We start from the raw sequence: 26184 nt of genomic DNA on the forward strand, positions 1-26184 counted from the left end.
TTCTAAAAAATCTACCCCAAAAAATACCTTAAAATTCCCTCAAAAGCCCTAAAGATACCCTAACTCATAAAAAGTCCTAAAATTACCCTCAATAGTCCTAAAAAAAAATCCCTAAAAATCCTTCATCTCCTGTCAAATGAGACATGAGGTTAGGAATTAACTTGGGTTAGAAATCAACTTCAGATTTAAGTGGAATATGCTGTTTTGAATTGTTTAAGTTGTTTAGTCTGTTAAATTTGCTGTGTTCAAAAAAGGCTGTAGCTCTCAAAATTGTCTCAAACAAGGTGAAAGGAATGTGAGCTTCCAAGCTAGAGGAAGGTAAGAGGGGCCCCTTGGACCTTGAAATAAGAAGCAAGCCAAAACTGAGGTTGCAGGACACAACTGACAAACAGCGAGCTCTCTGCTCAAGGACTGACATTAACTAATTGTAATGCGATGAATATGCATGAACCTATTGCAAAACTTAATGCATATGCAATAGGCTGGGGGAAAAAGGGGAGTTTGGACTCTCTGATTGCACGCATGTTCTTTAAGGAGTTATCCTGCATGCGTCCGACGCTGAATAAAGATACATACCCACTTCACGACTTTTACTAGTTGTGGAGTTTTTTCCGCAAATCATGCGGACCCTGTGGGAAACCTGAGTTATGTCACTGGGGCGGGGGGAGCGCAGGGGCTGTGGGGATGATGGAGCGGGAGCTGCGGGCGGCACCCGCGGGGCGGGGGGCCCCGGGACCGGTGCGGCACCCTGCAGACTCTTCCCTTGAGGGTCCAATGTTTATTTTGAACATTTACCCTGCAGCTGGATAGCTCAGGTAACAACCCCTCCGTTGCCTTGTACTGCCTTATCTGGCCTACCTCTCCATTTCCTTCCATTATCTTGGCTTCCACTGCCTCCCCTTGCCTTGCCTGGACCCCTTGTCTGCCCCTCCCTTTCCTCGTGTTGCCTTTACCAACCCTCCCTTCTGTCGTCTTGCCTTCTCCTCTGTTGTTTTGCCTTGTTTAACCCTCCCTTGCATAGCGTTTCGTACCCTTCCTTTTTTTGCCTTACCTAACCCACGCTTGCCTTGCCTTGTATTGGTGCCCTCTTGAATTGCCTCTTCCTCCTTTGCCTTTCCTCACCGACCAACCTTTCCGTTCCCTTGCCTTGCCTACCCCTCCTTTGCCGTTGCCCCCATTTCGACACATGACTCGAGGGGCGCGGACGGTCTCGTTCCCTCCCTGCCCCTCCTCGCTGTTCTCTCCCTCGGGTTTTTGTGTCGGGGGAGTGCTCCTGAGTGCCCCCGCTATGTTTGGAGCGGGCACTCCACCCTGCAGCGCCCGCTCCTCCAGGCCCTCGCTCTGGGGACGGCGCTCTACTCCCCTCCCGCCCCCAACAGCTCTAAGCCAATCGGTTGCCAGGCACACCAGGCCTCGGCCAATCAGAGCGCTTCATGCTTTGAGTCGCCTGTTGCCAGTCAGATCAGCAGAACGCAGCGCCCCGCACAAACCCGCCGTATCTCGCAGGGCTGCGAGCCCAACCCGGACCGCAGCCTCTCCGGGGAGGGCTTTGCGGAGCGGGGAAGTGCAAATCAGCCAGACCGCTATCTTCTGATGCTGTCCGAGGGCTGTGGCGGGTGCCGAGAGTGGCCGGTCAGGGTGGGCGCAAGGCTGGGCTTCGGGCGTTCCGGACGTTTAGGGGGTCCCAGGAAGAGCCGGGACTTGTGGGTTCAAAAGCACAAATTTTATTAGGAGGAGATAAATGGGGCCCTCCCACACTGCATTGACTCAGGCATCCGGGAGAGACCCAGCTATCTGGTTTTGAATGGGGGCACGCAGGGGTCAGATGTCAGGTGAGTTGGGATGGAGTCACGCAGGGTTCAAGCAGAGTCAGATGGGGTTAGGTAGGGTCACAGCTGGGGTCATAGCCGGTGTCAAGGTGAGGCATAGGGTTGGCAGGGGTGAGGCCGATGTCAGGTGGGGTCAGTCAGGGGGTCACGGTCAGCCAGGTTCAGGCAGTGTCACACAGGCTCAGGTGAAGTCAGGTGTATTCAAGAAGGGTCAAAAAAACCTCAGGTGAGTCAAGTGTGTTCAGAAAAGTAATAAAGTGGTCAAGTGGAGTCAGGCCAGGGTCAGGGTAAGCCCGGGGGCTGGCAGGGCACCATACGCAGGCGAAAGGAGGGGCAGCGCAGCACCGTGCCCGGTGAGCCCCTCAGCCCCGGCAGTCCCTCCGGGCCCGGCTCCAGACGGAATTCCCGCAGGATCAGCCCCAGGAACACGAAGAGCTCGGCCCGCGCCAGCCCCTCCCCCGGGCACGATCGCGCCCCGCAGCCGAACGGCAGCAGCGACCGCGAGGGGGCGCCCGGCGCCAGGAACCGCTCTGGGGGGCGGCGGGTCAGCTCCGAGGGGTGCGGGGGGACCCGCAGGATCGGGGGGTTCCGGGGGGGGACCCACAGGCTTGGGGGGAGCGGGCGCCATGGGGGGACCCAGGACTTAGGGGCGGACCTCCACAAGTTTGGAGGGTGCCTGGGGGTTCCCCAGGTTGGACTTCGGGGTTCAGAAGGGAAACATGGGGGTTTGGGGTGACCCAGGGGCTCAGAGGGAGCCTAAGATTCGGGGGAGACCCCAGGATGACAGAGGGGATTCACATGTTTGGGGAGGGTTCAGACACCTGAGGGGGGTCTCAGGGGTTTCGGCAGGGGGGTAGAGGGGAGGAACAGGTTTTGAGGGGGGTACACAGATATATGGGAGAACTAATGGGGATGGTGGGGGGTAACCACAGGTTTGGGGGAGGGGGTGTGGGGTTGGGGTGGTTCAGGCATCGGGGGGGGGGGACACTCATGACACAAAGGTGTTCCCAGGATACCCAGGAATCAGGGAAAACACCATGGCTGGGGGAACCCAGTTTGATGTTTGAGGAAACCCAGGAGTTCAGGGGGGCACTCAGAGTGCAGGCATACCCACATACCGGGCAGGAAGACCTCAGGGTGCTGCCAGATGTCAGGGTCCTGTTGGGCTGCCAGCAGGTTGGGGATCAGGACAGTGCCGGCTGCCACGGGGAGCCCCCCAAGACTGGAAGGGGACAAGGTGCATGGAGATAGACTGCGGTCTGCTGGGGGCTACTGAAAGTTACATGGGCCATACTGAGACCTACTGAGGCTCTCTGGGGGCTCACTAGGTATGACTGGATGTCTGTTTGGGTCTACAGGGTCTATACTGAGATCTGGTAGGTGCTGCTGGGAGTTACTGGGTGTCTGTTGGAGTCTACTGGGGCTCTCTGGGGTCTCCTGGGATCTATTAGGTGCCTACTGGAATTTGCTGATGCTATACTGGAATCTACTGGAGCCATACTGACACCTACTAGAATTTATTTGGGGTCTACTGGCACACTGGGTGGGATCTGCTAGCGCCATACTGGGATCTGGTGGAGTCCTGCTGGAGCTCTCTGGTATCTACTGGCTATCTGTCGAGGTCTACTGGGGCCATACTGGGGTCTACTGGGCTCACTGGGAACTGCTGGACCCATCGTGAGCTTTTCTGGGGGCTACTGGATGTCTACTGGGGTTTCGTGGGGCTACCTTGGACTTACTGGGATATATTGGGAACTCCTGCTGGGATCTTCTGGGCTCTGCTGGGGCCTACTGAGGCTATTCTGGAATCTTCTAGGATCTACTGAGTGTCTGTTAGGGTCTACTGGGGTCATACCAGAACCTGCTGGGGCAAGTGGAATGTACTGGGGTTATACTGGGGCCTACTGGGACCTAATGAGTCTTACTGGGATTTATTGGGCCCTGTTGAAGCCTACTGGGTCCTACAAGGACTTACCAGACTGTACTGGTCTATTGGAGTCTACTGTGGGCCTACTTCTACTGGGCCCTACTGGTAAATATTCTGCATATTCGGGTCTTACCCGGGCCATGCTGGGACCTGATGGGTCTTAGCGGGACTTGCTGGGGTCTAATGGGCTCTGCTGGGTTCTCCCGGACCCTACTGATGATACCAGGCGGACCCTTCCTGTTCTGTGGTGGTTGCCCCTCACCCAGGCTGGCCGGTGGCGGCTCCTCCCTGCCCTGGTACCTGGTGTGGCGCAGGGCGCAGTGGGGCAGCGCCAGGGGCGCAGGGGGTCGCAGCCGCAGGGTCTCGCTGACGGTGGCCTGAAGAAGGGGCAGGCGCCCCATGTCCCCTGGCCCGGGTGGTCCCTGTGCCCCCTGCAGCTCCGCCCGCAGCCGCACCTGCAGCTGCACAGGTGTGCCATGTCTGCCATGGGGCACCAGGGGAGGGGGTGCATCCCAGGGGGCACACAGTGGCAATGGGATGACAGGGCGACTCCCCAGAACCCCAGACCCCCCCAAACTCACCAACCTGCCCCTGGGACGCCAAACCATCCTCAAGCCTGGCCCTCTCCCTTGGCAACCCCCTTGAACTCCCAGATCCTCCCCAGACCTGTCCTGAGACCCAACCCCCACCCCAGACTTGCTCCTCCCTCCTCCTTGGGGACACCCCTGAGCCCCCAGATCTCTCTCTTAGGACCCTCTATCCCTGGACCCTGAGCCACCTCTCCATGGAAACCCCAAACCAAGGAGCCACATAGAGACACAGACACAGCTCTGAAATGTCTGAGAGATCCATGGGGCACCTCAGGGTGGTGCAAGGGCACAGTGTCAGCCATGGGGAGGAGGACGTGGGGGACATGTAGGACACAGGTGGGGATATGGGACCCCCAAGTACACACATGGAGCCCTGGCACTGTACAGGGGACAGAGGGTGCTCCACATCATCTGGGGGCAGAGCAGCAGGAAACCCACGGAGAAGGGAACATGAGGGACATATGGAACACAGGATGTAGGGGGGGACACAGGACCCCTGGGGACACAGAGGACCCCGCCAGGGCTGCATGGAAGACATGGAGGGACATGTGTTTCACCTCGGGGCGGTGCAGCAGGAAGGCCACAGCCCAGCCCAGCGCCGCCGCAGTGGTCTCGGTTCCCCCAATGAACAGGTCCACCAGCGCCATGTGCAGCCGGGGGGGGCTCAGGGGGCCCTCCTGTGCCCCAGGATTACGCCCCAGCAGTGCCCCCAGAACTGAGTCCGGGGGAGGGGAGGGGCACGCCTGGCAAAGGGGTGACACGTGTTGGGGGTTTCTCCTGATCCCCAGCTGCCCCCAAACACGGGAGTCTCTTCCAAATCCCCAAGTCCACCTAAACCCCTGGCCCTCCCCAAGGCCTTACAAGCCTCCCAGACCCCCGGCTCCTCCCATCCCCTTGGGTCCCCCCAAACCTCTGTTTCCCCAAAAATATGTGGGTGCCCCCAAGCCCCTGGGTAGCCCCCAAACTCCTGGTTTCCACCCAGAACCTGAGTCCTTCCAGACCCCCATGTAGTTTCCAAAGCCCTGGGTTTCCCCTGAGGCTCTGTTCCAACTGCACCGCTCCTGACCTCGGGCTGCCTCCCAGCTCCCCGGGCCTCCCCACCTGATGCCACTGGATCTGGGTCTCCACAAACATGTCACGGTGCTGGACAAGCTGCAGCAGCTTCCGCAGTCCCGGGTTGGGCAGGGCCTGCGCACAGGGACTCCATGGGGACCCCCACCGCCAAGAAACCTTTGACCTCAGAGAGACACCCGCTCCCCCAGAGATGCTGCCTGAGTCTCCTGAGCCCCAGAGATACCCTATGGCAGCTCCCCTGGGCCATACAGACCCCTCCAATGTCCTACAGGCATCCTCAGCACCACAGAGACACTTTACCCCACCTAAGCCCTATACAGCCCCCACAACTGCCCCTCCCAGGCCCAGAGATCCTCAACACCATATAGACCCTGTAACACTCACCCTAGCCCCACACAAACACTATAACCCCTGTCCAGCCCCATTAGAGTTATAGGGTCCCTTCCCAGTACCACAGACACCACCCAAGCTCTCTATGGACCCTATAAGCTCTCTGTCAGCCCTCCATACCCTTCTCCAGTCCCACACAGATGCTATAACCTCACTCCCAACCCCATATAATCCCACCAGCCCCATATCTCTCCCATGGGCCATATAATCCCCCTGAGACTCACAGCCCTTCCCAGGCCCCCAAGGGCCCATAGTCCCCCTGTAGATCTCCACAATTCCCTTATTGCCCCCATAGGGCTCTATAGCTCTGGGCTCCATAGACCCTCATGCAGCAAAAAGGCCACAGCCCCACAGCCACCCCCAGGAGCTGCCAGGCTCACCCGCAGCAGGGGCAGCAGGTCCAGCACCCGAACACTGCTGTGCCCCCAGACCTGCAGCAGCTCCCCCAGGCAGCGTGAGAAGGCCCGGAGCTCCCCTGGAGGGGGCACCTGGAGGAGAACACACCTGTGTACTGCCCAGTACTCAATTGTCTCTGGATCCCCCAGAACACCCCGAACATCATTTCAGACATTCGGGTCCCCTCAAATTCCTATGTGCCCCCAAACCCCTGCCACCCACACACAAATTGGTCAGTCCCCCCAAACAGCTGGATGTTCCCTCCACAGACTCCTGGGTCCCCCCCAAACCCTGGGCCCCCATAAAAACTGGGGTCCTCCTCCAAACCCCTGTCTCCATCCTGGGCCCCCGCCAGATCCTCACCAGCTCCCCAAAGAGGAGGCGTGCGATGGTGCTGCAGGTGTGGAAGGTGAACACCTCAAAGGGGTCCAGGGGGGCCTCCCCATACGAACGCAGCTCCTGGGGGAAAGAGAAGGTTAGAGAGAGCCCCAGAGCAAATAAAGGGGGACTCCAAGGCTGGTTTAGGGGGTCGCACAAGAGAAGCGCAGAGCTCTGAGGGAGTTATGGGGACTCACAGGGATAATGCCCTTTTGGGGTGCAGAGGGTGAGGTTTGGGTGGGTAAGTTTTGGGGGACAGTGATGCGGGTGCAGGGTTTGGGGATCAGGTTTGGGATGCAGAGATTGGGGGATGAGTGCAGGGGGTAGGGTTTGGGGGGCAGTTTCCAGATGCAGGGGACATGGTTAAGGTGCATGGGTGGGGTTTGGGTGAAGGGAGTGAGGCTCAAGGTATCAGTTTTGGGGTGCATTGGCCAGGGTTTTGCTGGTCAATATTGTGTGGGGATCTGTTTTGCAATGCTGGGAGGATCAGTTTTGGGGGTGTCGGGGTTGCAGAAGGATCATTTTGGGCAGGAGTCGGTTTCAGGGTCTCACCTCACACAACTCCCGGCCCTGCAGCCAAAGGAGGGGCCCGAGACGCCCCCCAGCCCGTGCCAGTGCCCCCCGAACTGCTCCCCGCTGCCGCCGCCAGCCAGGGCAGGGGTCTCCCAGTGCCAGGTCCCGGCCCCCCCGTGACACCAGCAACCCTGGGGTTGGGCAGGAGCAGTAAGGGACCCCCAGAAACCCCCCAGGCCCTATAGGGACCCACCTCCAATACACCAGGGGTGTGCTACAGGGCCCCACTACCTCATAAAGCCTCCATCAACCCCATAGCCGCTTCCTCCATGGGACCCTCCTAATGCCACCCTGGAGGCTGAAGGGTGTGTCTGGTGGGGCAGAGACCTCCAGAGGATTATTGTGAGCAGATGTGAGCTCTGCTGTCCCTTTGGACTGACAAAGACAGAGGTTTTGTCCCAAGTTCCTTTTGAACCTGTCCTGCACCTGTTACGAGTCCTCAGTCTCCTGCAATTTTGTGGGTCAGTGACATGTAAAACAGCACAGCTGGCTGGCATGCTTTGCTTATGAGGGGAGACAAGAGAAGAATCCCTCTGCTCACACCAGACCTGCAGCTGCCAAACCTCACCAAAGCACCTGAGGAGCCCCCAGGGACGGATGGTACAGAAGGGAGGTGATGGAGGACAGCACAGCAGGCAGCCTGCCCTCCATCTGGGTGTGAAGAAGGCAGGGCTGGGAACTGTAAGCAACATCCCAGCAGGTCTGGCTGATGGTGCCACCCTGAGGGCTTCCCCTGCCTTTGGGCAGTCCCAGCTGCTGCAGCTCACTTGACAGAGACTCATTGTCTATGCTGTGCTTGGCTGCACTGGAGGTGATGAAGCCGAGGACAGCAATGGTTGCCTTCACATCCCCTGACTGCAGATGGGAAGGAGGGCGAGCTCTGTCACCTTGGGAAGGCACCTGCAGATTCATTGCTGCCCGTCTCTGGAGCATGGCTCCATCGGGGGATCGTGGTAAGGACAGCAGTGCTCACCTAACTGTGCACCTGAGAACAGCTTCAGGACCTTGTCATACTGTGGGAGAGCAGAGCTTCACAGTAAATACCAGCTAACATACTTAGTACCAGTGTTAACACTAACAATCCTTACCTAAATATTAATACTAGTAACACTTACTATGCGTATTATTAATCCTATTAGAGGCTGGTAGAGTTCTTAAGGCTGAGGCTTGCATGAGGAACACAAAATTAATTAACGTTGCTGATTATGCTATTGTGTTGAAATACTTGGCCTCCACTGCAGTAGCCCCACACTTACCTCGATGGCCTGCCCCAGCAGGTCCCAAAACACCTGGATGCAGATCAGCTTAAGCTTCACTGATGTGATAAACAGAGTTCATTCTTTAAAATTTTTAAAAGTTTATTAAAGGATAAAAGGACAAAATAATCCAGCACTGGGATGCTTTTAGCACACAGCCAAAGAGCACAGAGGTAGCTTAAAAACATGTTCACTATATACTGTTACATTGCTGAGGTTACATGCATATTCATTAACTTACACATTATTCAAACATTCCTTTGACTTTTTGATGTTCCAGGAACTCTCTTGTTTGGTTTTAACCTCTGACTTGTCTGCAGAACATTCTGTAAATGAGGTCTACACATTTTATTTCTTCCTGTAGTTTTATCCTGTTGCTTCGCACTCCCTGATAATACCGATAAGAGTCGATAAATGCTTCCTGGATGCTTAAGCTCTTTTTGTCACTATTATCACTTGGTAGGGGCAGTCTGCAGTTATAAGAAACAGAATAATTGCTTTACACCATTTTCTGAGTTAGTTACATAGAAGTACTTTAGTTTCTATTTCAACATTTTGCTAAAGCCTACGATATATTTATCAGGCTACTATTCATATGAAATATACAGTGCATACATAAACTGGCATATTACACTATACAAAGCAGTTAAAAGTAAGTATAAGTTTTACCATATCAAAATACTTGTAATGCAAAAAGCTAATCTATGAATGTGAAAGCCAATATTGTTTTATCATCTATAACATCCGACGACGAGGGTGAGCAGCGGGCCCGCAGCAGGCGGAGGGCGGGCAGAGGGACGCGGGCACTTAACTTTGGCCAGGGTGCTGATCTCGGCCAGTCGGGGCAGGCCAAGTCCCCGCAGAAGCGGAAGCACTGCGGTAGAAGAGGCACCCAGAGCCCGCAGCGGGCGCTGCACGCCCTCCCCGCTCCCGAGCCCTCTCCTCACCAAATCGCCGCCGCTCCCTAGTCCGCCCTGCTGCCGCAAAGACGACCCGGAACTCCTCCCGGGCTACACTCCTCTCCGCCTCCTGCCCCGAGTGCCGATGGGGCGCTCCGGTAGGGGCTCTGCGGGGGTCTTTTCGCCGGGACCTGGGCACGAGAGAAGGCCGGAGAAGGGGACGGGGGTTTGGCGAGCGCCGCCGCCGCCGCCGCCGCCGCCGCCGCCGCCGCCGCCGCCGCCGCCGCCGCCGCCGCCGCCGCCGCCGCCGCCGCCGCCGCCGCCGCCGCCGCCGCCTGCGAGCCCTTCGGGCAGCCCGAGCTCCGCCCCACGCTCCCACGGGCCTCAGCCTGGCGGCTCCTAAGCCTGCCAATCACGGCCCGCCTTTCTCCGTCCGCCCTGTCCAATCACAGCCGCCCTTTCAAACCGGAAGCGGTCTCGCCGATCTCAGCCCGCTCAGTCGCGGCTCGCCGCCTCAGACTGGCCCCGCTCGCCCGTACGTCTGAGGCGCCGCTCCCGCCACCGCCGCTTTGGGAGCCGGCGGAGCAGCGTCCCCGCTGCCGCTGCCTCGGCAGGCGCTGTTGCGGACGGGAAGGGCGGCCGGGAGCTTCCAGTTCAGGTCCTGGTCGGGATCAGGTTCTGGTCCAGGGAAGCGGGCAGGCGGCGGGCAGCGGGCGGACGCGGCCACAGCAATGGCGGCGGCGGGAGCAGCGCTTGAGGGGACCGCGGGGAGTCGCGGAGCGGAGCGCGGCGGGAATGGGCGGGCTGGGATTGGTGGAGCCGGCAGGCGCTGCCTCGGGTTGTGATTGGCTGGCTGTCCGCCCGTGGGGCATAAATAGCGTGCGTTCGGGCGCCATGGCGTCAGTTCGGCGGTGAAGCTGGGAGCGACAGGAGCTGCGGATGCGCGGTCCGAGGAGCGGCGCTGCGCCAGGACGGGACCCCCGCGGCAGCTGATCCGGGGAGCGCTGGTGAGCACGGACGCGACGCCTGCGGCCGTATCTGGGGCCGGCCGTGTCCAGTTCTTTCTGCCGCGCCCTGCGTGGCTCGGGTAGCCGGCGGCTGGTGTGGGGCCTGGAGTGGCGCGGTGCGGGGGGGGGGGCACTGCCTGCTGTCACTGGGGGCTGGAAAGTAGCCGTTTCGCGGTTTCTGGATTTAAAGAAATGTTCAGAATACAAGGAATAAAGCTTGCTTTTTGTATTTTTATTACTTTATTTTGTTTTTACTTGTAATGTTTTTTTTCTTAATTGTGTTATTTTATTATTGCCCGTTTTAATACATCTTTTTGGTTTGATTTGTTTTCTTTACTAGATATCTCATGTTAATTGGGTAAGGGTTGTGGGACTGGGGCTGAAGCACCAGTTGTGAGAGCAGTGGGGACATAAAACCCCAGGGTGTGGAATAATGATTTTGGCATGAGCCAGGCCCAAAACAACGTGGAGTGGTGGAAATGCTGAGGCTAGATAAATGCCATGGGAGGAAGGCATGGAGCTGCAGCACAGGGCCTGCAGGTTATGCCTGGGGGTTCCCAGCCCCTGCCCTGTGGTACCAACAAGGGGCTGAGGGTGTGGGGGCTCAGAGGGTTCTAGGGCCCAAGAACCAGCCCAAGAGTGCCTTTTGGGATGGGGGGGGGCAGGAGTCCAGTGGCTATTGCCAGCCCCTGGAGCTGCCTGAGGGGAGGTGAGGAGGCCTTTGTGCAGGTGCTGGGCTGAGAGCCAGGGTGAGGGGGAGGGTGGATGTTGAGCTTCAGGCCTCCAGTGTCCCCAGAGTTGGGATGCCACTTAGGGTTGCCACTTAGGGCTGGGTGGGTGGATGGGACAGCATCTAGAGATACTGAAATTGTAATGATGGCAGTAACTGATTTGTGGCCTTATCAACAGCCCCAAGGTGCAGTGAGAAGCATGAGCAGCTTTTAGCTGCAGCCAGTAGGAAGCTGAGGAGTTGGAGCTGAGGCAGCAGACCTGGAGGAGACAGAAATATGGTAGGGTTTGGTGTAAAACCCCCGTGGGGCTGGGATAGGGATTGCGGAGCGGGGAGGTGAACTGCATGGTTGGAATTGAAATTGCTGTAAGGGCTGTGATCAGAGCTCAAGAACGAGAGCTAAAAGAAAGATCCTGTCCTGAGAAGCACAAGTAGTATTGTGTGGCACTACTGTGAAGATTTAGAGCAGAAAGTGCAAAAGAAGAGCTGGCAGTTAAATAAAGCTTGTGGGACTGGAGCTGAAATCACTGGGGCCGGGGTGGGGACTGCAGTGCTGCAGAAAGAGTCACTGCTACAAGTGATACTCACTGTGGATCTGAGGACTAATCGCAGAATGGGACACAGCTGCAAGAAGAGAGCTGGCAGTAAAATAAAGCTTGTGGGGAAAGAGCTAAAAGGGCTGAGATCACTGGGCCTGGTCTTGTCATTGTGGGACTGGAATTGCGGCTTAACACATCGCAGCAACCTTAGGGCTGGTACCTGAGACAGTAGCGTTCTTGCGCCGACATCACTGTAGGCCCGTGACATGGGTGCAGGGGCTGGGTATTGACGCTAATAGTAGAACCGGATGTGCAGGGTGGCGAAAGGGAGGCTGGAAGCTTGCGCCTGAAAACCCCGTCGATGGCAGAATATTGTCTGCGCCTGTGATGGCACCTCTTGGGGCGCACTGTGGGGCTGGGAAGTGGACTGCGGGGCTGGCAACGTCAATGGAAATGGCAAAGGCACTAGACCTGTGAACGGGGCTGTGGGCATCCAGGAGAACTTACGCACGGGGTGGCAAAGTGACTGGGGACTGCTCGCTGGGGGCTAAAATCACTGCAGGGCTAGCATATGGATGGTGGGGTGGGCTTTCGGAGGCTGGTGCGGGAGCTGAATTGTTTCCAAGCTGGAGCCAAGAGCCAGATGCTGGCATTTGAAGCTGGAAAAACAGAGCTGGAGCTGCAAGAAGAGAGCTGGCAGTAAAATAAAGCTTGTGGGGAAAGAGCTAAAAGGGCTGAGATCACTGGGCCTGGTCTTGTCATTGTGGGACTGGAATTGCGGCTTAACACATCGCAGCAACCTTAGGGCTGGTACCTGAGACAGTAGCGTTCTTGCGCCGACATCACTGTAGGCCCGTGACATGGGTGCAGGGGCTGGGTATTGACGCTAATAGTAGAACCGGATGTGCAGGGTGGCGAAAGGGAGGCTGGAAGCTTGCGCCTGAAAACCCCGTCGATGGCAGAATATTGTCTGCGCCTGTGATGGCACCTCTTGGGGCGCACTGTGGGGCTGGGAAGTGGACTGCGGGGCTGGCAACGTCAATGGAAATGGCAAAGGCACTAGACCTGTGAACGGGGCTGTGGGCATCCAGGAGAACTTACGCACGGGGTGGCAAAGTGACTGGGGACTGCTCGCTGGGGGCTAAAATCACTGCAGGGCTAGCATATGGATGGTGGGGTGGGCTTTCGGAGGCTGGTGCGGGAGCTGAATTGTTTCCAAGCTGGAGCCAAGAGCCAGATGCTGGCATTTGAAGCTGGAAAAACACAGAGCTGGAGCTGCAAGAAGAGAGCTGGCAGTAAAATAAAGCTTGTGGGGAAAGAGCTAAAAGGGCTGAGATCACTGGGCCTGGTCTTGTCATTGTGCGACTGGAATTGCGGCTTAACACATCGCAGCAACCTTAGGGCTGGTACCTGAGACTGTAGCGTTCTTGCGCCGAGATCACTGTAGGCCCGTGACATGGGTGCAGGGGCTGGGTATTGCCGCTAATAGTAGAACCGGATGTGCAGGGTGGCGAAAGGGAGGCTGGAAGCTTGCGCCTGAAAACCCCGTCGATGGCAGAATATTGCCTGCGCCTGTGATGGCACCTCTTGGGGCGCACTGTGGGGCTGGGAAGTGGACTGCGGGGCTGGCAACGTCAATGGAAATGGCAAAGGCACTAGACCTGTGAACGGGGCTGTGGGCATCCAGGAGAACTTACGCACGGGGTGGCAAAGTGACTGGGGACTGCTCGCTGGGGGCTAAAATCACTGCAGGGCTAGCATATGGATGGTGGGGTGGGCTTTCGGAGGCTGGTGCGGGAGCTGAATTGTTTCCAAGCTGGAGCCAAGAGCCAGATGCTGGCATTTGAAGCTGGAAAAACACAGAGCTGGAGCTGCAAGAAGAGAGCTGGCAGTAAAATAAAGCTTGTGGGGAAAGAGCTAAAAGGGCTGAGATCACTGGGCCTGGTCTTGTCATTGTGCGACTGGAATTGCGGCTTAACACATCGCAGCAACCTTAGGGCTGGTACCTGAGACTGTAGCGTTCTTGCGCCGAGATCACTGTAGGCCCGTGACATGGGTGCAGGGGCTGGGTATTGACCCTAATAGTAGAACAGGATGTGCTGGGTGGCGAAAGGGAGGCTGGAAGCTTGCGCCTGAAAACCCCGTCGATGGCAGAATATTGTCTGCGCCTGTGATGGCACCTCTTGGGGCGCACTGTGGATCCAGTATATCCCAGGTACGTTCTAGGTATAGTTCTAGGTACAGTTCTAGGTTTCTGAGGTGGTCCTGAGTCAGTGCTGAGATTGTGCTGAGTGAGTGCTGAGATGGTCCTGAGTCTGTGTTGATTGTTTACTGAGATGGTGCTGAATGGGTGCTGAGATGGTGCGGATTGGTTGCTGAAATGGTCCTTAGTGGGTGCTGATTGGTTGCTGAGATGGTCCTGATTGGGGGCGGATTGGTTGCTGAGATGCTCCTGAGTCGATGCTGATCGGTTTCTGAGATGGTCCTGAGTCGCGGCGGATTGGTTGCTGAGATGGTGCTGAGTGGGTTCAGATTGGTTGCTGAGATGGTGCTGAGATGGTGCTGATTGGTTGCTGAAATGGTCCTTAGTGGGTGCTGATGGGTTGCTGAGATGGTCCTGATTGGGGGCGGATTGGTTGCTGAGATGCTCCTGAGTCGATGCTGATCGGTTTCTGAGATGCTCCTGAGTCGATGCTGATTGGTTGCTGAGATGGTCCTGAGTCGCGGCAGATTGGTTGCTGAGATGGTGCTGAGTGGGTGCTGATTGGTTGTTGAGATTGTTTGAGTGGGTGCTGAATTGGTGCTGATTGGTTTCTGGGATGATGCTGAGTGGGTGCTGAGATGGTCCTGAGATGGTGCTGAGTGGATGCTGCGATGGTACTGATTGGGTTTTGATTGGTTGCAGAGATGGTCCTGAGTCGTTGCTCAGATGGTGCTTATTGGTTGCTGAAATGGTGCTGAATGGGTCCTGAGATGGTGCTGAGTCGGTGCTGATTGGTGGTGAGATGGTGCTGAGCGGATGCTGATTGGTTGCCGACATGGTGCTGAGATGGTGCTGAGTGGGTGGTGTGAAGGTCCTGAGATGGTGCAGATTAGTTGCTAAGATGGCCCTGAGTGGGTGCTGAAATGGTGCTGATTGGTTGCAGCGATGGTCCTGAGTGGGTGCTGATTGGTTGCTGCGATGGTGCTGAGTGGGTCCTGATTGGTTGTTGAGTTTGTTATGAGTGGGTCCTGATTGGTTGCTGATATTGTTATGAGTGGGTGCTGTTTTGTTGCTCCGATGGTGGTGAGGGTGTGCTGATTGGTTGCTGAGATGGTGCTGATTGGGTGCTGAGATGGTGCTCTGATGGTGCTGAGTGGATGCTGCGATGGTCCTGATTGGGTGCTGATTGGTTGCTCAGATGGTGCTTTGGGGGTGCTGATTGGTTGCTGAGATGGTGCTGGGTGGGTGATGATTGGTTGCTAAGATGGTACTGGGTGGGTGCTGATTGGTTGCTCATATGGTGCTTTGGGGGTGCTGATTGGTTGCTGAGATTGTTTGGGTGGGTGCTGATTGGTTGCTGAGATTGTTAAGAGTGGGTGCTGATTGGTTGCTGAGATGTTGCTGATTGGTGGTGAGATGGTGCTCTGATGGTGCTGAGTGGATGCTGCGATGGTCCTGATTGGGTGCTGATTGGTTGCTCAGATGGTGCTTTGGGGGTGCTGATTGGTTGCTGAGATGGTGCTGGGTGGGTGATGATTGGTTGCTCAGATGGTACTGGGTGGGTGCTGATTGGTTGCTCATATGGTGCTTTGGAGGTGCTGATTGGTTGCTGAGATTGTTTGGGTGGGTGCTGATTGGTTGCTGAGATTGTTAAGAGTGGGTGCTGATTGGTTGCTGAGATGTTGCTGATTGGTGGTGAGATGGTGCTGAGTAGGTGCAGATTGGTTGCTGAGATGGTGCTGAGTGGGTGGTGCAAAGGTCCTGAGATGGTGCAGATTGGTTGCTGTGATGGTGCTGAGTGGGTCCTGATTGGTTGCTGAGATTGTTATGAGTGGGTCCTGATTGGTTGCTGAGATTTTTATGAGTGGGTGGTGATTGGTTGCTCAGATGATTCTTTGGGGGTGCTGATTGGTTGCTGAGATGGTGCTGGGTGGGTGCTGATTGGTTGCTGCGATGGTCCTGATTGGTTGCTGAGGTGGTGCTGAGATGTGTCTGATTGGTGGTGAGATGGTGCTGAGTAGGTGTAGATTGGTTGCTGAGATGGTGCTGAGTGGGTGGTGCGAAAGTCCTGAGATGGTGCAGATTGGTTGCTGAGATTGTTATGAGTGGGTCCTTATTGGTTGCTGAGATTGTTATGAGTGGGTCCTGATTGGTTGCTGAGATTGTTATGAGTGGGTGTTGATTGGTTGCTCAGATGGTGCTTTGGTGGTGCTCATTGGTTGGTGAGATGGTCCTGATTATGTGCTGATTGGTTGCTGAGATGGTGCTGGGTGGGTGCTGAGTGGTTGCTGAGATAGTGCTGATAGGTTGCTAAGATGGTGCTGAGTGCCTGCTGAGATAGTGCTAGATGGATGCTGGGATGGTCCTGAGGGGGTGCTGCTTGGTTGCTGAAATGGTCCTGAGATGGTGCTGAGTTGGCGCTGTTTGGTTGCTGGGACGATGCTGAGTGGTTGCTGATTAGTTGCTGGGATGGCCCTGAGTGGGTGCTGAGATGGTTCTGAGTGGGTGGTGCGAAGGTCCTGAGATGGTGCAGATTGGTTGCTAAGATGGCCCTGAGTGGGTGCTGAGATGGTGCTGAAGGGGTGCTGATTGGTTACTGAGATGGTCCTGAGTGGGTGCTGAGATGGTGCTGAGTGGATGCTGATTGGTTGCTAAGATGGCCCTGATTGGTTGCTGAGATGGTGCTGAATGGGTGCTGATTGGTTGCTGAGATGGCCCTGAGTGGGTGCTGAGATGGTGCTGAGTCGGTGCTGATTGGTGGTGAGATGGTGCTGAGCGGGTGCTGATTGGTTGCTGAGATGGTCCTGATTGGGGGCGGATTGGTTGCTGAGATGCTCCTGAGTCGATGCTGATTGGTTGCTGAGATGGTCCTGAGTCGCGGCAGATTGGTTGCTGAGATGGTGCTGAGTGGGTGCTGATTGGTTGCTGAGATGGTGCTGAGTGGGTTCAGATTGGTTGCTGAGATGGTGCTGAGATGGTGCTGATTGGTTGTTGAGATTGTTTGAGTAGGTGCTGAATTGGTGCTGATTGGTTTCTGGGATGTTGCTGAGTGGGTGCTGAGATGGTGCTGAGTGGATGCTGCGATGGTCCTGACTGGGTGCTGATTGGTTGCTCAGATGGTGCTTTGGGGGTGCTGATTGGTTGCTGAAATGGTCCTGAGTAGGTGATGATTGGTTGCTAAGATGTTACTGGGTGGGTGCTGATTGGTTGCTCATATGGTGCTTTGGGGGTGCTGATTGGTTGCTGAGATTGTTTGGGTGGGTGCTGATTGGTTGCTGAGATTGTTAAGAGTGGGTGCTGATTGGTTGCTGAGATGTTGCTGATTGGTGGTGAGATGGTGCTGAGTAGGTGCAGATTGGTTGCTGCAATGGTCCTGAGTGGTTGCTGATTGGTTGCTGTGATGGTGCTGAGTGGGTCCTGATTGGTTGCTGAGATTGTTATGAGTGGGTCCTGATTGGTTGCTGAGATTGTTATGAGTGGGTGCTGATTGGTTGCTCAGATGATTCTTTGGGGGTGCTGATTGATTGCTGAGATGGTGCTGGGTGGGTGCTGATTGGTTGCTGCGATGGTCCTGATTGGTTGCTGAGGTGGTGCTGAGATGTGTCTGATTGGTGGTGAGATGGTGCTGAGTAGGTGTAGATTGGTTGCTGAGATGGTGCTGAGTGGGTGGTGCGAAAGTCCTGAGATGGTGCAGATTGGTTGCTGAGATTGTTAAGAGTGGGTCCTGATTGGTTGCTGAGATTGTTATGAGTGGGTGTTGATTGGTTGCTCAGATGGTGCTTTGGGGGTGCTGATTGGTTGCTGAAATGGTCCTGAGTAGGTGATGATTGTTTGCTAAGATGGTGCTGGGTGGGTGCTGATTGGTTGCTCAGATGGTGCTTTGGGGGTGCTGATTGGTTGCTGAGATTGTTTGGGCGGGTTCTGATTGGTTGCTGAGAAGGTGCTGAGATGGTGCTGAGATGGTGCTGATTGGTGGTGAGATGGTGCTGAGTAGGTGCAGATTGGTTGCTGATTGGTTGCTGTGATGGTGCTGAGTGGGTCCTGATTGGTTGCTGAGATTGTTATGAGTGGGTCCTGATTGGTTGCGGAGATTGTTATGAGTGGGTGCTGATTGGTTGCTCAGATGATTCTTTGGGGGTGCTGATTGGTTGCTGAGATGGTGCTGGGTGGGTGCTGATTGGTTGCTGCGATGGTCCTGATTGGTTGCTGAGGTGGTGCTGAGATGTGTCTGATTGGTGGTGAGATGGTGCTGAGTAGGTGTAGATTGGTTGCTGAGATGGTGCTGAGTGGGTGGTGCGAAGGTCCTGAGATGGTGCAGATTGGTTGCTGAGATTGTTATGAGTGGGTCCTGATTGGTTGCTGAGATTGTTATGAGTGGGTGTTGATTGGTTGCTCAGATGGTGCTTTGGTGGTGCTCATTGGTTGGTGAGATGGTCCTGATTATGTGCTGATTGGTTGCTGAGATGGTGCTGGGTGGGTGCTGATTGGTTGCTGAGATAGTGCTGATAGGTTGCTAAGATGGTGCTGAGTGCCTGCTGAGATAGTGCTAGATGGATGCTGGGATGGTCCTGAGGGGGTGCTGCTTGGTTGCTGAAATGGTCCTGAGATGGTGCTGAGTTGGCGCTGTTTGGTTGCTGGGACGATGCTGAGTGGTTGCTGATTGGTTGCTGGGATGGCCCTGAGTGGGTGCTGAGATGGTTCTGAGTGGGTGGTGCGAAGGTCCTGAGATGGTGCAGATTGGTTGCTAAGATGGCCCTGAGTGGGTGCTGAGATGGTGCTGAAGGGGTGCTGATTGGTTACTGAGATGGTCCTGAGTGGGTGCTGAGATGGTGCTGAGTGGATGCTGATTGGTTGCTAAGATGGCCCTGATTGGTTGCTGAGATGGTGCTGAATGGGTGCTGATTGGTTGCTGAGATGGCCCTGAGTGGGTGCTGAGATGGTGCTGAGTCGGTGCTGATTGGTGGTGAGATGGTGCTGAGCGGGTGCTGATTGGTTGCTGAGATGGTCCTGATTGGGGGCGGATTGGTTGCTGAGATGCTCCTGAGTCGATGCTGATTGGTTGCTGAGATGGTCCTGAGTCGCGGCAGATTGGTTGCTGAGATGGTGCTGAGTGGGTGCTGATTGGTTGCTGAGATGGTGCTGAGTGGGTTCAGATTGGTTGCTGAGATGGTGCTGAGATGGTGCTGATTGGTTGTTGAGATTGTTTGAGTAGGTGCTGAATTGGTGCTGATTGGTTTCTGGGATGTTGCTGAGTGGGTGCTGAGATGGTGCTGAGTGGATGCTGCGATGGTCCTGACTGGGTGCTGATTGGTTGCTCAGATGGTGCTTTGGGGGTGCTGATTGGTTGCTGAAATGGTCCTGAGTAGGTGATGATTGGTTGCTAAGATGGTACTGGGTGGGTGCTGATTGGTTGCTCATATGGTGCTTTGGGGGTGCTGATTGGTTGCTGAGATTGTTTGGGTGGGTGCTGATTGGTTGCTGAGATTGTTAAGAGTGGGTGCTGATTGGTTGCTGAGATGTTGCTGATTGGTGGTGAGATGGTGCTGAGTAGGTGCAGATTGGTTGCTGCGATGGTCCTGAGTGGTTGCTGATTGGTTGCTGTGATGGTGCTGAGTGGGTCCTGATTGGTTGCTGAGATTGTTATGAGTGGGTCCTGATTGGTTGCTGAGATTGTTATGAGTGGGTGCTGATTGGTTGCTCAGATGATTCTTTGGGGGTGCTGATTGGTTGCTGAGATGGTGCTGGGTGGGTGCTGATTGGTTGCTGCGATGGTCCTGATTGGTTGCTGAGGTGGTGCTGAGATGTGTCTGATTGGTGGTGAGATGGTGCTGAGTAGGTGTAGATTGGTTGCTGAGATGGTGCTGAGTGGGTGGTGCGAAAGTCCTGAGATGGTGCAGATTGGTTGCTGAGATTGTTAAGAGTGGGTCCTGATTGGTTGCTGAGATTGTTATGAGTGGGTGTTGATTGGTTGCTCAGATGGTGCTTTGGGGGTGCTGATTGGTTGCTGAAATGGTCCTGAGTAGGTGATGATTGTTTGCTAAGATGGTGCTGGGTGGGTGCTGATTGGTTGCTCAGATGGTGCTTTGGGGGTGCTGATTGGTTGCTGAGATTGTTTGGGCGGGTTCTGATTGGTTGCTGAGATGGTGCTGAGATGGTGCTGAGATGGTGCTGATTGGTGGTGAGATGGTGCTGAGTAGGTGCAGATTGGTTGCTGATTGGTTGCTGTGATGGTGCTGAGTGGGTGCTGATTGGTTGCTGAGATGGTGCTGAGTGGGTTCAGATTGGTTGCTGAGATAGTGCTGAGATGGTGCTGATTGGTTGTTGAGATTGTTTGAGTAGGTGCTGAATTGGTGCTGATTGGTTTCTGGGATGTTGCTGAGTGGGTGCTGAGATGGTGCTGAGTGGATGCTGCGATGGTCCTGACTGGGTGCTGATTGGTTGCTCAGATGGTGCTTTGGGGGTGCTGATTGGTTGCTGAAATGGTCCTGAGTAGGTGATGATTGGTTGCTAAGATGTTACTGGGTGGGTGCTGATTGGTTGCTCATATGGTGCTTTGGGGGTGCTGATTGGTTGCTGAGATTGTTTGGGTGGGTGCTGATTGGTTGCTGAGATTGTTAAGAGTGGGTGCTGATTGGTTGCTGAGATGTTGCTGATTGGTGGTGAGATGGTGCTGAGTAGGTGCAGATTGGTTGCTGCAATGGTCCTGAGTGGTTGCTGATTGGTTGCTGTGATGGTGCTGAGTGGGTCCTGATTGGTTGCTGAGATTGTTATGAGTGGGTCCTGATTGGTTGCTGAGATTGTTATGAGTGGGTGCTGATTGGTTGCTCAGATGATTCTTTGGGGGTGCTGATTGGTTGCTGAGATGGTGCTGGGTGGGTGCTGATTGGTTGCTGCGATGGTCCTGATTGGTTGCTGAGGTGGTGCTGAGATGTGTCTGATTGGTGGTGAGATGGTGCTGAGTAGGTGTAGATTGGTTGCTGAGATGGTGCTGAGTGGGTGGTGCGAAAGTCCTGAGATGGTGCAGATTGGTTGCTGAGATTGTTAAGAGTGGGTCCTGATTGGTTGCTGAGATTGTTATGAGTGGGTGTTGATTGGTTGCTCAGATGGTGCTTTGGGGGTGCTGATTGGTTGCTGAAATGGTCCTGAGTAGGTGATGATTGGTTGCTAAGATGGTGCCGGGTGGGTGCTGATTGGTTGCTCAGATGGTGCTTTGGGGGTGCTGATTGGTTGCTGAGATTGTTTGGGCGGGTTCTGATTGGTTGCTGAGATGGTGCTGAGATGGTGCTGAGATGGTGCTGATTGGTGGTGAGATGGTGCTGAGTAGGTGCAGATTGGTTGCTGATTGGTTGCTGTGATGGTGCTGAGTGGGTCCTGATTGGTTGCTGAGATTGTTATGAGTGGGTCCTGATTGGTTGCGGAGATTGTTATGAGTGGGTGCTGATTGGTTGCTCAGATGATTCTTTGGGGGTGCTGATTGGTTGCTGAGATGGTGCTGGGTGGGTGCTGATTGGTTGCTGCGATGGTCCTGATTGGTTGCTGAGGTGGTGCTGAGATGTGTCTGATTGGTGGTGAGATGGTGCTGAGTAGGTGTAGATTGGTTGCTGAGATGGTGCTGAGTGGGTGGTGCGAAGGTCCTGAGATGGTGCAGATTGGTTGCTGAGATTGTTATGAGTGGGTCCTGATTGGTTGCTGAGATTGTTATGAGTGGGTGTTGATTGGTTGCTCAGATGGTGCTTTGGTGGTGCTCATTGGTTGGTGAGATGGTCCTGATTATGTGCTGATTGGTTGCTGAGATGGTGCTGGGTGGGTGCTGATTGGTTGCTGAGATAGTGCTGATAGGTTGCTAAGATGGTGCTGAGTGCCTGCTGAGATAGTGCTAGATGGATGCTGGGATGGTCCTGAGGGGGTGCTGCTTGGTTGCTGAAATGGTCCTGAGATGGTGCTGAGTTGGCGCTGTTTGGTTGCTGGGACGATGCTGAGTGGTTGCTGATTGGTTGCTGGGATGGCCCTGAGTGGGTGCTGAGATGGTTCTGAGTGGGTGGTGCGAAGGTCCTGAGATGGTGCAGATTGGTTGCTAAGATGGCCCTGAGTGGGTGCTGAGATGGTGCTGAAGGGGTGCTGATTGGTTACTGAGATGGTCCTGAGTGGGTGCTGAGATGGTGCTGAGTGGATGCTGCCATGGTCCTGATTGGGTGCTGATTGGTTGCTGATATTGTTATGAGTGGGTCCTGATTGGTTGCTGAGAATGTTATGAGTGGATGCAGATTGGTTGCTGAGATGGTGCTGAGTGGGTGCTGATTGGTTGCTAAGATGGCCCTGATTGGTTGCTGAGATGGTGCTGAATGGGTGCTGATTGGTTGCTGAGATGGCCCTGAGTGGGTGCTGAGATGGTGCTGAGTCGGTGCTGATTGGTGGTGAGATTGTGCTGAGTGGGTGCTGATTGGTTGCCGAGATGGTGCTGAGTGGATGGTGCGAAGGTCCTGAGATGGTGCAGATTGGTTGCTAAGATGGCCTTGAGTGGGTGCTGAGATGGTGCTGAATGGGTGCTGATTGGTGCTGAGATGATACTGAGTGGGTGCTAATTGGTTTCTGAGATTGTCCTGAGTTGGTGCTGATTGGTTGCTGAGATGGTGACCATCTCAGACACCAATAAGCACCCACTCAGCACCAAATAAAGACAATCTTAGGAACCAATCTGCACCCACTCAGGACCATTGCAGCAACCAGTCAACACCATCTCAGCAACCAATCAGCCCCCACTCAGAACTATATCAGCACCCACTCAGCACAATCTCAGCAACCAATCGACACCATCTCAGCACTGACTCAGCACCATCTTTGCACCCATTCAGCACCATCTCAGCTACCAATCAGGGCCATCTCAGCAACCAATCAGCACCATCTCAGGATCTTTGCACCACCCACTCAGAACCATCTCAGCACCATCTCAGCAACCAATGAGCACCCATTCAGCACCATCTCAGCAACCAATCAGGGCCATCTTAGCAACCAATCAGCACCCACTCGGCACCATCTCAGCACCCATTCAGCACAATCTCAGCAACCAATCTGCATCCACTCATAACATTCTCAGCAACCAATCAGCACCCATTCAGCACCATCTCAGCAACCAATCTGCATCCACTCATAACATTCTCAGCAACCAATCAGGACCCACTCATAACAATATCAGCAACCAATCAGCACCCAATCAGGACCATGGCAGCATCCACTCAGCACCATCTCAGCACCCACTCAGGACCATCTCAGTAACCAATCAGCACCAATTCAGCACCATCTCAGCACCCACTCAGGGCCATCTTAGCAACCAATCTGCACCATCTCAGGACCTTCGCACCACCCACTCAGAACCATCTCAGCACCCACTCAGGGCCATCCCAGCAACCAATCAGCAACCACTCAGCATCGTCCCAGCAACCAATCAGCACCCACCCAGCACCATCTCAGGACCATTTCAGCAACCAAGCAGCACCCCCTCAGGACCATCCCAGCATCCATCTAGCACTATCTCAGCAGGCACTCAGCACCATCTTAGCAACCTATCAGCACTATCTCAGCAACCAATCAGCACCCACCCAGCACCATCTCAGCAACCAATCAGCACATAATCAGGACCATCTCACCAACCAATGAGCACCACCAAAGCACCATCTGAGCAACCAATCAACACCCACTCATAACAATCTCAGCAACCAATCAGGACCCACTCATAACAATCTCAGCAACCAATCTGCACCATCCCAGGATCTTTGCACCACCCACTCAGAACCATCTCAGCACCATCTCAGCAACCAATCAGCACCCAATCAGGAACATCTCAGCAACCAATCAGCACCCATTCAGCACCATCTCAGCAACCAATCAGGGCCATCTTAGCAACCAATCAGCACCCACTCGGCACCATCTCAGCACCCATTCAGCACAATCTCAGCAACCAATCTGCATCCACTCATAACATTCTCAGCAACCAATCAGCACCCATTCAGCACCATCTCAACAACCAATCTGCATCCACTCATAACATTCTCAGCAACCAATCAGGACCCACTCATAACAATATCAGCAACCAATCAGCACCCAATCAGGACCATGGCAGCATCCACTCAGCACCATCTCAGCACCCACTCAGGACCATCTCAGTAACCAATCAGCACCATCTCAGCACCCACTCAGGGCCATCTTAGCAACCAATCTGCACCATCTCAGGACCTTCGCACCACCCACTCAGAACAATCTCAGCAACCAATCAGGACCCCTCATAACAATCTCAGCAACCAATCTGCACCATCTCAGGACCTTCGCACCACCCACTCAGCACCATCTCAGCAACCAATCTACACCTACTCAGCACCATCTCACCACCAATCAGACACATCTCAGCACCACCTCAGCAACCAATCAGGACCATCGCAGCAACCAATCAGCACCCACCCAGCACCATCTCAGCAATCAATCAGCACCATCTCAGCAACCAATCAGCACACCCTCACCACCATCGGAGCAACAAATCAGCACCCACTCATAACAATCTCCGCAACCAATCAGGACCCACTCATAACAATCTCAGCAACCAATCAGGACCCACTCAGCACTATCACAGCAACCAATCAGCACCCACTCAGGACCATTGCAGCAACCAATCTGCACCTACTCAGCACCATCTCACCACCAATCAGCACCATCTCAGCACCATCTCAGCAACCAATCATCACCTACTCAGGACCATTTCAGCAACCAATCAGCACCCCCAAAGCACCATCTGAGCAACCAATCAACACCCACTCATAACAATCTCAGCAACCAATCAGGACCCACTCATAACAATCTCAGCAACCAATCTGCACCATCTCAGGACCTTCGCACCACCCACTCAGCACCATCTCAGCAACCAATCTACACCTACTCAGCACCATCTCACCACCAATCAGACACATCTCAGCACAACCTCAGCAACCAATCAGGACCATCGCAGCAACCAATCAGCACCCACCCAGCACCATCTCAGCAATCAATCAGCACCCCCAAAGAATCATCTGAGCAACCAATCAGCACCCACTCATAAAAATCTCAGCAACCAATCAGGACCCACTCATAACAATCTCAGCAACCAATCAGGACCCACTCAGCACCATCACAGCAACCAATCAGCAACCACTCAGGACCATCGCAGCAACCAATCTGCACCTACTCAGCACCATCTCACCACCAATCAGCAACATCTCAGCAACCAATCAGCACCCACTCTTAACAATCTCAGCAACCAATCAGCACCCACCCAAACAATCTCAGCAACCAATCAGCACCCCCAAAGCACCATATGAGCAACCAATCAGCACCCACCCAGTACCATCTTAGCAACCAATCATCACCCACCCAGCACCATCTCAGCAACCAATCTGCATCCACTCATAACATTCTCAGCAACCAATCAGGACCCACTCATAACAATATCAGCAACCAATCAGCACCCAATCAGGACCATGGCAGCATCCACTCAGCACCATCTCAGCACCCACTCAGGACCATCTCAGTAACCAATCAGCACCAATTCAGCACCATCTCAGCACCCACTCAGGGCCATCTTAGCAACCAATCTGCACCATCTCAGGACCTTCGCACCACCCACTCAGAACCATCTCAGCACCCACTCAGGGCCATCCCAGCAACCAATCAGCAACCACTCAGCATCGTCCCAGCAACCAATCAGCACCCACCCAGCACCATCTCAGGACCATTTCAGCAACCAAGCAGCACCCCCTCAGGACCATCCCAGCATCCATCTAGCACTATCTCAGCAGGCACTCAGCACCATCTTAGCAACCTATCAGCACTATCTCAGCAACCAATCAGCACCCACCCAGCACCATCTCAGCAACCAATCAGCACATAATCAGGACCATCTCACCAACCAATGAGCACCACCAAAGCACCATCTGAGCAACCAATCAACACCCACTCATAACAATCTCAGCAACCAATCAGGACCCACTCATAACAATCTCAGCAACCAATCTGCACCATCCCAGGATCTTTGCACCACCCACTCAGAACCATCTCAGCACCATCTCAGCAACCAATCAGCACCCAATCAGGAACATCTCAGCAACCAATCAGCACCCATTCAGCACCATCTCAGCAACCAATCAGGGCCATCTTAGCAACCAATCAGCACCCACTCGGCACCATCTCAGCACCCATTCAGCACAATCTCAGCAACCAATCTGCATCCACTCATAACATTCTCAGCAACCAATCAGCACCCATTCAGCACCATCTCAGCAACCAATCTGCATCCACTCATAACATTCTCAGCAACCAATCAGGACCCACTCATAACAATATCAGCAACCAATCAGCACCCAATCAGGACCA

At 54.6% G+C, this 26184-nt stretch overlaps 1 protein-coding gene across 1 annotated transcript; it reads right to left on the minus strand.

The window, feature by feature from the left end:
- Positions 1–1364: 1364 nt before the first annotated feature.
- Positions 1365–11396, minus strand: LOC132079632 (steroid 21-hydroxylase-like). The gene is made up of 16 exons (XM_059482370.1): positions 11349–11396; positions 9852–10456; positions 9407–9503; positions 9163–9287; positions 8792–8883; positions 8414–8472; positions 8136–8170; positions 7895–8037; positions 7137–7288; positions 6570–6665; positions 6191–6298; positions 5448–5534; positions 4904–5089; positions 4057–4217; positions 2948–3051; positions 1365–2359 (listed from the first exon to the last, which is right to left on the minus strand). The coding sequence occupies exons 1-16, from the start codon at positions 11394–11396 to the stop codon at positions 2112–2114; spliced, it is 2346 nt and encodes a 781-aa protein (XP_059338353.1). The 3' UTR covers positions 1365–2111.
- Positions 11397–26184: the final 14788 nt, after the last annotated feature.

The sequence above is a fragment of the Ammospiza nelsoni genome, chromosome 14 (genome assembly GCF_027579445.1).
Source record: "Ammospiza nelsoni isolate bAmmNel1 chromosome 14, bAmmNel1.pri, whole genome shotgun sequence".
Taxonomy (NCBI): Eukaryota; Metazoa; Chordata; class Aves; order Passeriformes; family Passerellidae; genus Ammospiza; species Ammospiza nelsoni.